Source organism: Schistocerca serialis, chromosome 3 (genome assembly GCF_023864345.2).
Source record: "Schistocerca serialis cubense isolate TAMUIC-IGC-003099 chromosome 3, iqSchSeri2.2, whole genome shotgun sequence".
NCBI lineage: Eukaryota > Metazoa > Arthropoda > Insecta > Orthoptera > Acrididae > Schistocerca > Schistocerca serialis.
This window is the reverse complement of record NC_064640.1, coordinates 148,510,856-148,524,562: the sequence shown is the minus strand read 5'-3', so window position 1 is coordinate 148,524,562 and position 13,707 is coordinate 148,510,856. Positions and strand designations below refer to the sequence as shown.

At 38.8% G+C, this 13,707-nt stretch overlaps 1 protein-coding gene across 1 annotated transcript in view; it reads right to left on the bottom strand.

The window, feature by feature from the left end:
• The window catches only part of LOC126469858 (ATP-dependent DNA helicase Q5-like), a 305,319-nt gene extending 291,826 nt beyond the window's left edge, over positions 1–13,493 (bottom strand). The window contains exon 1 of the mRNA XM_050097166.1: positions 13,156–13,493. Within this exon, the coding sequence (XP_049953123.1) occupies positions 13,156–13,276 (121 nt within the window). The 5' untranslated portion in view covers positions 13,277–13,493. The remainder of the gene's footprint in view (positions 1–13,155) is intronic.
• Between the last annotated feature and the right edge of the window lie 214 nt (positions 13,494–13,707).

Here is a 13,707-nt window from a genome sequence, read left to right as displayed (position 1 = left end):
AGGGACTGGAATCCTATAGCAGGAAAAGGAAAGATGGAAAAAGGTAGGAGAATGTGGACTGTGTGAACAGAATGAATGAGAAACGCACCTCGCAGAATTTTGCAAAGAGCATAATTTAACCATTGCAAACATTTGGTTTATGAATTAAAGTTGCTTACACGGAAGAGAACTGGAGACACAACAGTGTTTTAGAAAGCTTACATAGTGGTACGACAATGGTTTTGAAACCACATTTTAAACTGTAAGACATTTTCAGGAGCAGATGTGGACTCTGACCATAATTTACTGTTTATAAACTGCAGCTTAAAACTGAAGAAATTGTAAAAAGATAGGAAATTAATGTTGTGGAATCTACGCAAACTGAATGAGCCAGAGGTTGTTGAGAGTTTTAGAGAAGCATTTTGCAATGTTTGACTGAAATGGGGGGAAAGGAAGCGAATAGAAGACAAATGGGTGGTTGTGAGAGATGAAATAGTGGAGGCAGCAGACGACAAAGCAGGAAAAATTCAAGGCCTAGGAGAAATACTTGCATAACACAGAAGATATTGAACTTAATTAATCACAGGATACAATATAAAATGGATCAAATGAAGCAGATGAAAGGGAATACAGATAAGTCAAAAAATGAGTTTAACACAGAATGCAGACTGGTTCTGGAGGAAAGGCTAGAGGTAAAATGCAAGGCTCTAGAAGCATACATGACTAGCAGGAAGACAGAAGCCACGTACAGGAAAATTAAGGACACCTTTGGACAAAAGACAAATAGCTGTATCAATCTCAACAACTCAGATGGCAAGCCAGTGCTAAGCAAAGGAAGGAAAGCTGAGAGGTGGAAGGAATATATAGAAGGTTTATACAAGGGAAATGAGCTTGAAGGCAGTGTTATAGAAATAGAAAAGAAAGTAAATGAATATAAGACAGAAATATAATACTGCAAGAATTTCACACAGCACTGAAAAACCTAATTGGTAACAAGGTTCCTGAAGCGAATGACATTCCCTCAAAACTATTGAGTTCCTTGGGAAAGCCAGCCCTCAAAAAACTATTTCACCTGGCCTGCAGGATATATGAGACAGTCCTCAGACTTAAAAAAGAATGTAATAATTCCAGTTTCAAAGAAGGCACGTGCTTACTTGTGAGAATACTACAGAATCATCAGTTTAATAAGTCATGATTACGAAACACTGACAAATTTTCTACAGGAGAATGGACAAAACTGATAGAAGCTGGCCTTTGGGGAAAATGTAGAAACATGAGGCAATATTGACTTTTTTTACACCCTATGACTTTTCTTATAAGTTAGGTTGAAGAAAGGCCATCCTACATTTATAGCATTTGTAGATTTAGAGAAAGCTGCAATGTGACTGTGCTAAAATCTTTGAAATTTTGAAGGTAGCTGGTATTAAATACAGGAATTGAAAGGTTATTTACAACTTTTACAGAAACCAGACTGCAGTTATAAGAATCAAATGACATGAAAGGGAAGCAGTGGCTGAGAAGAGATGAGATATGATTGACACCTATCACCAATATTATTCAACTGGTACACTGGAATGACAGTAAATGAAACCAAGGAGATAGCTGGAAGGTAATTACAGTTCAGGGAAAAGAAATAGATGTTTTGACAGAATTATATCATTGACAAACATCAGAGATGGCAAAAGGCCTGGAAAAGCAGTTGAATGGAATGCATACTGTCTTGGAAAGAGATTATAAGATGAACATAAATAAAAGTAAAAGAAAAGGGTAATGGAATTTAGTCAAATTAAATCAGCCTATGCAGAGAGAAATAGATTAGGAAATGACACATTAAAAGTTATAGATGTGTTTTGTTATTTGAGCAACAAAACAACTGATTTTGGACAAAGCAAAGCAGACAGGCAGCAGCAAGAAAATTATTAATTTATTACATCTATTATACATTTACACATTAGGAGGTATTTTCTGAAGGTACTTGCCTCAAGTGTAGCCTTGTATGGAGGTGAAACATGGACAATAAGCAGTTCAGACAAAATGAGGACAGAAGCTTTTGAAATGTGGTGTTACAGAAGAATTCTGAAAATTGGATAGGCAGAATAACTAACAAATGAGGAGGTATTTTACCGAATGAGGGAAAGCAGAAATTTATGGCACAACTTGACTAAAAGAAGGGACTGGTTGATAGGACACACCCAGCAGCATCTAGGACCAGGCAATTTGGAAATGGAGGGAAGTGTGTGTGTGTGGGGGGGGGGGGGGGGGGCAAAAATTCTAGAGGGAGATAGAGGATGAACATATTTAGCAAGCTCAAATTATATATGTCACAGTAGTTATGAAGAGATAAAAAGACTTTATTAGAATAAACCATCATGGAAAACTGCATCAGACAAGTTTTTGAACTGAAGGCCATAACACCAACTTCTAGAGCCCACCAATTCGGGTTTTTCATTGTTTCTGTGATATTATCCAAGAGTCAAACAAACCTATGACCACTGAGGGTCCAATGTCACATATTTGTCTAATGGTTCTCTTTTTTTGTGTGATAAAATGAAATGGGCATGTGGCATTGTTGGTTGGGAGGCCTCATTCGGGGAAGTTCGGCCGCTGAGTGCAAGTATTATTTCAGTCGATGCCACATTCAGCGATTCGCATGCTGGTGATGAGGATGAACTGATGATGAGGACAACGCAACACCCAGTCCACAAGCGGAGAAAATGTCAAACCCGGTCGGGAATCAAATTCAGGCCCATTGCGTGGGAGGCAAGCATGTTAAGCAGGCAGACATTTTTGTGTGATAATCACTCATAACTGGGAAATGTTCTTATTATGCTATACTTCATGGCAACAACAAATGAAATATAAGAGTTCTTGCTGAATGTAAATACTTCTAGATTAAAGGAGATCACTCGTTGAAAAGTAGAACCATTGAGTCATCAAAAGACACATGCAAAAGAAAGAAAACCTGCTAGCTTTCGGAGCTATTCTTTGACGAGACAGAGTAAAAAATATGAAAACAAGGGTAACATGAGTCATGCTTGGGTAGCTCAGTTGGTAGAGCACTTGCCCACGAGAGGCAAAGGTTCCAAGTTCAAGTCTCGGTCTGGCACACAGTTTTAATTTGCCAGGAAGTTTCATATATCAGCACACTCTGCTGCAGAGTGAAAATATCATTCTGGAGAGTAAAAAATACACCACACAAATGCCTCATGCCTCTACATGGTGTTGATACCATGTAGGTGTGTGTGTGTGTGTGTGTGTGTGTGTGTGTGTGTGTGTGTGTGCGCGCACGGCCGGTGCGGTGGGGGGGGGGGGGGGGGGCGGGGGGTTTGCACTAGTGTTCTATACGGGGTGTTCTTTAGAAACCACACTTTCTTAAAATTCTTCCAGTAAACCAAAGTCAACCATTCACCTTCCATACTACTGCCCTTACATGCTTGTTTCACTTCAAATCCCTTTGTAATGTTATGCTTCCATATTTAATTGATGTGACTGTTTGAAAAAGGCATATTTGTGCCATCAGCTGTACGATTGCATGTTTATTCTCTACTGGTTTTGATTATTGCAATCATCTTCACAAGAGAAAAACACAGTCCATCATTTTTGTCATGTATGAGCCAACCAAATGTAGAAAATATATAATTGTCATAATAGCCCACCTTAACACGGTCCACATAAACACACTGTGCCTTGGCACAATTACAGTAGTGCATACTTTGTGATAACTCCACACCTGATAAAAATTATTATTAAATGTGGAGTTACCACCAAGTGTGCAATACTGCAATTGCGCCAAGACACAGCATGTTTATATTAGATGTGTTAAGACACACTATTATGACAATTATAAATGTTCTACATTGAGCTGTCTTTATATATGGTGAAATGTGTGTTTTATCCATTGATGTACACTGTGTTTCTCCTGCGAAGATGATTATTATGATTGAAACCGAGAATAAACATGAAGCTGTACAGCTTAGTCAACAACGACACCTTATTGTATACTACAACATTATCAGCAAACTGCCGCAGATCTCTGCTCACCCTGTCCATCGTATCATTTTGTACATGCAGAATAAGAGTGGTCCCATCACACTTCCTTGGGGTACTCTTGATGTTACCCTTGTCTCTGATGAGCACTCACCATCAAGGACAACATACAGGGTTCTAAGGAAAACATACTGGGTTCTATTACTTAAGAAGTCTTTGAGCCACTTGCATACTTTTGAACCTATTATGTACACTCGTACCTTTGTTAACAGTCTGCAGTGAGACACCATGTCTAATGCATTCTGGTAATCTAGGAATATGGAATACACCTGTTGCCCTTCATCCATAGTTCACACGATATCAAGCAGAGTTTTGTACAAGCCATGCTTTCTAAACCAGAGCTGATTTGTGGACAGAAGCTCTTCTGTCTCAAAGAAATTTATTATATTAAAACTGACAATATGTTCAAAGCAAGTGTATGAAGCATATCTGAATCATAAAGTGCCTATGTTAAAAACATATTTATATAAATGAGTTACATGCAACCTATGTAACAACTGTCAAGCTTGGGAGTAGTTTTATGATGATTACACTTATTCAGTTGAATAATTACTGTTATGACACAACTTTAGTGCCTATAGTATTGGTATAGTCCACATCAATCAAGCGTGCTAAGAAAAATTCTTACCTTTATAGTCTCTGATGTTACTGAGTGTAACACATGTTACACTTCAGGACTAAGTATGAAACCTGCATATTTTTTTTTTTTTTTTTTTGTTCAAAAAAATTCCTGGCCCCAGATTCAGGCGGATAAAGATGATGCCTTGATCATCATTTCATAGATGTGATTATTGGGAAAAATTTTAAACTGCCGTATCCCTGGAACAGTTCTAGATATTTTGTTAGCTTTTTCTTTATTTGAAAAATAATTACTTTATGATTACAATGACATCCTTGATTTGGACATACATATCAAAGTTCTTTTGCCGTAGCCTTTTGCTGTTTTCTTTTCCCCAAGAAATAACATTTTTATTTCAAGAATGCCAATGCTAATATTTTTTTCTGTTGATTAGTAGCATATAGTACTACATTCCCTGAAAAGTAGATTTCCACTTCTAAGTTGAACAGGTTATATAAACAACTGAAAATTTTGCCACACGTTAAAAGAGCTTCCATTACCAAATTATCACATATCGGACTCATGAAACAAAAACCTAGTCTTATCTGCAAAGAATTTTATATCTTCTGATACCTGGGTAAGAGACACATTTTTCGAACATATTAAGTGATTATAAAATACGCATGAAAGTTGCAAAACTTACAGGCTCCAAAGCACGCAACTTCTCTGCACTCTGCTTCAAACTAAAATCAGCTATTCAATGAACTAAAAATGTGTTCCATGGCATCATTATCTTCCCTTGAAATTTAGTGATGCCTTCATGTTGAACCAATGCAAACTGGAGCACACACACTCTTCAAAACACTGTAAACTGGAAATGTGAACTCATGGTGGTGTTTCTGCCTTGCAACTGGAAACTTATATCCAGCAGCTAGTCCATGTGACAGCATGAAGTTAACGACGACTTCATTTAACTCATAATTGATGTCTATAATCTTTGCAATCCACCAATCTCAATCGTACAAACATGGCACAAACATTCTTCTTCTCTGGTTGTGAATCTGAATATTCTCCTGCTGTTTCTGAGGTGTAGGCCAGACGAAGACATTTCTTCTTTCTTGCTCTTTAAAGTGCATGCAATGTGAAGTTTATCAATCACTTTGAGTCCAGAAATAAGTTTCCTGAATTCCTTTTACAGGGGTAGTTTGGCTGGACCATTCTTCTCTTTTCTGCTGGCAGAATTCAATTTCTCATTCTGACAAACAATGAGGGCTATAGATATGTACAATTTCATTGCTCTCATAAAATCATCAGCATTCAGAGTTGCTGGAAAGATAACATTTTGCTGCATGGTGCTTCAACAGCCCTCCATCATTATCAAACAGCCCCTTCCTGTGACCAATAGCACTGCATACCCACTCCACTGGTGCAAGTAACTTAGTCAGTTCAAACAGTTAGTAACGATTTTTGAAGTGACTAGAAGCACCATTGGCGATGATGATGATCTTTTCTGTTTGTGACTGCAAGTGAAGAATTTTGTGCATTGCCAGTAATTCGTGTGCTGTGTCATGCCCTGTGTCATCACTCATAACTGCAACACTTGTGATCTTATTCCAAAAAGATGTCACTCCTGTAAAAATTGAAATTTGGTCATCAATCATACCCTTGTACTTCTTGTAGGAAAATCACAGACCAGTTCTCACCAAAATCACAGTCAAGTACTAAACATGGTTCTTCAGCCTGTACATGTCCTTTCACTTCTGCACTGTGTTGTTGTGTTACTGCTTTCACTGTCCATTTCTGAAGTCCATCAACAAAACTGTCAATGGCAACAGTTTTCTTGATTAGTTTATTTTCCTCCCATGTTGCATATGTAACTTATGACAAGTCATCTGCTACGTCTTCTACACTCCTGGAAATTGAAATAAGAACACCGTGAATTCATTGTCCCAGGAAGGGGAAACTTTATTGACACATTCCTGGGGTCAGATACATCGCATGATCACACTGACAGAACCACAGGCACATAGACACAGGCAACAGAGCATGCACAATGTCGGCACTAGTACAGTGTATATCCACCTTTCACAGCAATGCAGGCTGCTATTCTCCCATGGAGACGATCGTAGAGATGCTGGATGTAGTCCTGTGGAACGGCTTGCCATGCCATTTCCACCTGGCGCCTCAGTTGGACCAGCGTTCGTGCTGGACGTGCAGACCGCGTGAGACGACGCTTCATCCAGTCCCAAACATGCTCAATGGGGGACAGATCCGGAGATCTTGCTGGCCAGGGTAGTTGACTTACACCTTCTAGAGCACGTTGGGTGGCACGGGATACATGCGGACGTGCATTGTCCTGTTGGAACAGCAAGTTCCCTTGCCGGTCTAGGAATGGCAGAACGGTGGGTTCGATGACGGTTTGGATGTACCGTGCACTATTCAGTGTCCCCTCGACGATCACCAGTGGTGTACGGCCAGTGTAGGAGATCGCTACCCACACCATGATGCCGGGTGTTGGCCCTGTGTGCCTCGGTCGTATGCAGTCCTGATTGTGGCGCTCACCGGCACGGCGCCAAACACGCATACGACCATCATTGGCACCAAGGCAGAAGCGACTCTCATCGCTGAAGACGACACGTCTCCATTCGTCTCTCCATTCACGCCTGTCGCGTCACCACTGGAGGCGGGCTGCACGATGTTGGGGCGTGAGCGGAAGACGGCCTAACGGTGTGCGGGACCGTAGCCCAGCTTCATGGAGACGGTTTGCGAATGGTCCTCGCCGATACCCCAGGAGCAACAGTGTCCCTAATTTGCTGGGAAGTGGCGGTGCGGTCCCCTACGGCACTGCGTAGGATCCTACGGTCTTGGCGTGCATCCGTGCGTCGCTGCGGTCCGGTCCCAGGTCGACGGGCACGTGCACCTTCCGCCGACCACTGGCGACAACATCGATGTACTGTGGAGACCTCATGCCCCACGTGTTGAGCAATTCCACCCGGCCTCCCGCATGCCCACTATACGCCCTCGCTCAAAGTCCGTCAACTGCACATACGGTTCACGTCCACGCTGTCGCGGCATGCTACCAGTGTTAAAGACTGCGATGGAGCTCCGTATGCCACGGCAAACTGGCTGACACTGACGGCGGCGGTGCACAAATGCTGCGCAGCTAGCGCCATTCGACGGCCAACACCGCGGTTCCTGGTGTGTCCGCTGTGCCGTGCGTGTGATCATTGCTTGTACAGCCCTCTCGCAGTGTCCGGAGCAAGTATGGTGGGTCTGACACGCCGGTGTCAATGTGTTCTTTTTTCCATTTCCAGGAGTGTAGATCAAGTGACAGTAAAGAGAGTCCTCCCTTTCCAGGGCAGCCACCACATTCACGAAACAAACAAGTCTCCTGCTTTACATAAAAGAGTATTAACGACTTCACATGTCCAACCAGTGAGTCATACATCACGTGTTCACATAAGTTCTTAGAGGTTACCACACAAAGTTAAAAAGTTGCAAAATAAACACATGAGCAGATATCTCTACGTGGGTGTGGAACCATTCACTTAGATTATTGTGCATAAAATTTTGATCTTCCTATGTGTAATGTTGTGTTTTCCTTCCTGTATTTGATAAAAGTTTCTTTCATACTGTGAGTTGTTTACTTTTTCACTTTCACTACTTTTTGTCCTTCAGCTGTTATTGTTATAGCCTTTCTTGTTGGCACTCTGGTGAGAACAAACCCTTTTACCTACGACTGTGCTATTTGAACATGTGCTTCTTGCACAGGATGACCATAAAAGCCATCTTTTCTTCCAGACACTCCTTTTAAAGAACTCACATGTCTTGATTTGCTCACCATGTATTTTGATGGTGATGGAAAACCATTTTCTTTGAAAATGAATCTGGTGTAATAATTAACATGTCCACATTTTCATTGTAGGATGCTCACATTTCAACATCTGAATTGACATTAATGAGAAATTCCTGGCGAGTTGGGCAAGCTTCCTTTCATTCATTTTCTTCTGAAGATGGAATTTATACTTAGAGTGTGGTCAGTTTTGCTTTGGTGTACTGCCTCACAGCTTCAGTAATTTCTCTGCGCTTTCTTGATGCATAGAGCATGACTTCACTGACAATGGCTTCTTAGCAGGACAAACAACTACCTCTGTACTGGACCGATTCACAAAATGTAATTCTTCTTGTATACATGCAAAATTTGCATCATCTGCACCATGAGAGACATCACCTTGTTCAGTTACTGACATCACTGATATTCTGCCAAAACCATTAGAAGATGGAAGGCCATCACTGGAAATATCTTGACATTGAAACAGAGTCTTGAAATGAGCACAACTATTCCCAACCTGAAGACAGCCTGTTTTTCTACTAGTTTTGTGCATTACTCTTTCATGGATATGCAAATAGTTAGCACAATTCACTCTTCTGTGGCCCCAGTCAAACAGTTCTTTCCACCAAACACCCTACAACTCTATCAATCAGCAGAATCCTCATCAAAACTTAGACACAGTATTCCCTGGATGGTCACAGATTTCGTACAAGGCTCTGAAATAAAGAAATTAGCTATGAACAACTTCAGTACAGAAAATGGCACTGAACAACTGCAACAAAGAAATTGCCAAGAAACAACTGCAACAGAGAAACTATAGTAATGAACAAGAAATTAGCCAAAGACTGTTTATGAAAATTATTCATCTTAAAAGCGGAAGTTCAACTTTTCAGGTACTGTAGTACTGTATGTACTAATCAACAGTAAAAATATGACATTAAAAAAAAATCCTTAAAAAAATAAAAAACAACCATGAGATGGCTTCAGCAAAAGAAGTTTGACATATATGTCCAAACTGAGGATATCATTGTACTCATGAAGTAATTATCTTTCCAATAAGAGAAAAGCTAATAAAATATTTAGAACTGTTACTGAGATACAGCATTTTAAAATTCTTCCCAAGATCACGAGCAAAATGGTACTCAGTGTCAGCCTCAGTGGCTTTTATCTCGAGGCAGGATTTTTTTTTGGACAAAACAAAATAATAATAATAACAGCTTCTTGCTTAGTCCTGAATTGTAACATATGCTAAATTCAGTAACATCTGAGACTTAGAAGGTAACCTCCCTGCCTGCATTGATTAGGCCTATAGTATTTTTGTCAGCATTTTCTTTTTGCCTTCTACTAAGTACTTACACTTATCTTTATGAGAAACAATCCTACCCCATGGCCTCTTAGTCAACAATATCACAGCATCTTTCTTGACATGCATTTTAAATATCTCTTTCATGAGACATAAGTCAGCAGCTTTTATCCCTCTCACAATAAAAAAGACCCTGAGCTCTATAAGAACTTATCACAGTTACCTTCTGTAAAGATTTGTACTTCATACCCAACACCAAAATTTTAAAGGTAAGGTTCCACTGTGCGCAAAGAAAAATCTTTGCATCAGGAAGCTAAACCTACCACTCTGAGTCTCGCAGCCAATGACGACTTACAATTTTGTTTTTACAAACTGATTTGTTAATTATTCAGTTATCTAACTCTTCCTTCCTTGTACTTCATGCCTCACTGGTGTCTGTAAATCTTCTGTGTGAGAGGCTATATGTTTGCTCTATCGAATGACATTCTACTTTAACATGAGGCAGTTTTAGTGTTACCTGTGTTAACTATTCTGTCAATATACTACAGTTACCTTGTCTAATAACACTTGAAATATCTTGTGATAACATTTGCCTACAAGTAACGTAGTGCAATCTTCACTTTTGATATTTCAAAATCTCTTCCAAAGTAACATATGTTTATAGCAGTATTCATAATGTCTGCAAGTACAATCAATGTCAGTCAGTCATTCCATGAATCATTTTGCACTATAGATTGCAATGATATGGAATGAGTCATTTTACCTTCACACTGCAAATTAATTTGTACATTTGGTTTTATTCTGGACATCAAGTTTTTAATATATATAACAAAAAGAAAAAAGATAGATGTGATTTAGTAATTCCTACCCACCACCTTTCACACATTACAGTAATATAAATTCTTTTACAGAACAGAATTAGTTGTCGAGGGGAAACGTGCTCAGTCTATTTTCAAATATACTCTGCTGTCTGACAGACATTTTATATCAATGGGTAAGCGATCAAAAATCTTTGTTGCAGCATTGTGCAGCCCTTCTTGTGCTAAAGACAACTTTAATGCAGAGTAACAAATGTCTTTGTATATCTGGTATTGTAGTTATGTGTATCACTGTTCATGTAGTGGGCAATTCAAAACAAACTTCATGAGTGAATAAATATAATATGAAGCAATAGTCAGAATGCCTAATTCCTTAAACATGTGTCTACAAGATAACAGTGGGTGTACACCACATATTATTCTTGTGGCAAAGTTTTGCACAATGAAGACTTCCTTTCTTAAACATGAGTTGGTACCCTACAACATTATTTCATATTACATTACTAACTGAAAACATGTAAAATATGTCAACTTACTGACATGACTCTCTCCAAGATTTGCAATGATTCTAAGTGCAAATGTGGCTGAACTAAGTTGTATTAGGAGTTTCAAAATGTGCTTTTTTCAATTTAAATTCTCATGAATACCAATACCTAAGAATTTTGAAGTTTCCACCATAGTTATTATTTCCAGATCATGCGTTACACTTATCATTGGTGTAGTTCTCTAGATGTGCAGAATTGAATATGTTGGGTCTTTTTAAAACTGAGGGTGAGACCATTCACAGAAAACCAGTCAGTGTTACTTTTAAGAACTTTGTTTACCATTTCTTCTGTTTCTGTACACATGCTCGAATTGATTACAATACTAGCGTCATCCTCAAAAAGACCTAATTTGTATATTAGATGGAATATCATTTACATTACTGAGGAACACTAATAGGCCTAAGAATGTCTTTAGCATATACGGTGGATGATCGCTAGTTATTAAAATGGCACAGGAAACATTACTTTAGTCACATAAGCAGTTGACAATATATGCAGCCACCTAGTGCAACTGTTAGATGTCTTACAAATTATCCTGGAAGACACTAATGTCCTTTTTATTTTCTTCTCAGCCTCTCCCCCTCTGTATTACTGGAAACTATCATTATACTCAATTTCTTGCAGTATAAAAAATCTTTCACTTATGTTCAGCTAGTTACGATTGAAGTTCCCTTCCTTTCCACCAACACCCTACCAATAAATCAGTGTACGCTGATATATAGTACACACTATCAATGCTGAATGTTCAGAAGCAACAATTTGAACAATTAAAATCAATATTAGGCTGACTGCATATTATTTAGACTCTTATCAGAAATACATCTACAGGGACACTTGTAAGTACTTCTTGCCCATTAAGGAAGCTACTGAAAAGAAATACAGAAGCACACAAATGGTAAATTAAACTGTTTAGCAACAAAAAACCTAAATACAAAGATTCTAAGAAACTAATTTATTTTCATTTCCAAAATTGATATAATCTGAAAACAATCAGATTATATCAATTTTGAAAATGAAAATAAATAGATAGTTATATGCTTCTGGCATTTTATGAATACTAGAACAGATATCAGTATAAGCAACATCTCACTGCTGTAAATAAAGCACACTCATTGGCGGGAAAAAAAGGCTGCTGTAAATGTTGGAACTGCTGGTTTAAGTGTGTTCCAATTACACTGTGGATGCTCCTTCATATTCCTTGAAGCAATTCTTGTGTTTCTAGAAATGGTAGCCGTAGGAAAATTGGAAATTTTAGGTCGGTTTGTTTCATCACCACCAGCACTGCATTTGGGTGTCAATTTCAGCTCTTAGCACTATAAATAATTAAAACATTGATTATAAAATTTACCACGGACGTCTCCATTACTTATGTTACTGACGTCGTAAACATATCGGGAAACTTTATTGGGTTGGAAATAGTAAAACAAAAGCCATCTTTTTCAGATTCTAACACACGCACATAATTATCTACTGAATTTCGTTCTTACGTTTTATTTTCCACTGCTTTGCTACAGAAATGTATGTAATATGCAACCACGCAATGTGTAAAGAGGCACCTTCGGAGTAGGTGACGATGCTGATACAATAGGATCAAATAAAATGTGAATCAAGCAAGTATGCCTGCACTGCATTACGAAGAACTGTAAGGTAGCGCTGTGCATTCAATGCGTCTCAGTAATGTACAAACTAAGAAAAACGGGGACAAACAATATACAAAAATACCTTATTTTCACTACTAATGCAAGTTTTAAATACTACTTAGTCTGAAGAACGAACTCAAATAGGGTGCCTGCCATTGCTGCGTATTTGAATAACCTAACTTTCTTATTTAATAATCTTTTCCATTCGGGCACCTTAAACTGACAGTTCTTGTTTTTGCTTAGCCTCCAAAATTTATGCGAATACTGTCTACGAGTCAAGGCTTGCCGAATACGAGAACTGAGTTTCTTGTTACGGACAATATGTTTAACGTTGCTAAAGTTGTTTCCGACGCAATTTCAAAACAACATTACAAAATGCAGTCGCTTGAGCGATCAAACACAATTAGCTAAAGATTTTTTTAATATACTTACTTTCGAGGATCTTTAGCGTTGCATCTTGTTGCAGCTTACTCTTAAAAGAATTGAAACCAAACTTTTTCAGTTGCTTCAATAAACCGGCGTTGCTCAGGTCAGCAGCTTCCCCAGCAAACATTTTACGCTGGATTATAGCCTTCCACGAAATTTAATATACGGACCAAATAACGTTCACCGCATCTTCACTTCTTGAAAAGTAATCTGTGTGTATAAATTACTGTGTCATTTGATGACCACAACAAAACAGACGTTTTTCCTACATGTTTTGATTCAACATCCTATCATCACAACACAGACGATATACAACTATTGCAGACTCTGTCTCTGTTTCCCGGAAATCGCAGGTGGGACAGAGATGATAGGCAACTAAGTATTGATGACAGGCAGGAGTGCCATAAGTGCTGGTAAGGCATTACGATGTTTGCAATTAAAAGACATTTGTGCTGCTTGCTGAAATTTTGTTTCACTGGTTGCAGTTAATGTGCCTTCGTCTATCCAAATAAACTGGTCTACCACATATTAATTTATACAACAGTTTTTCCGAAATTT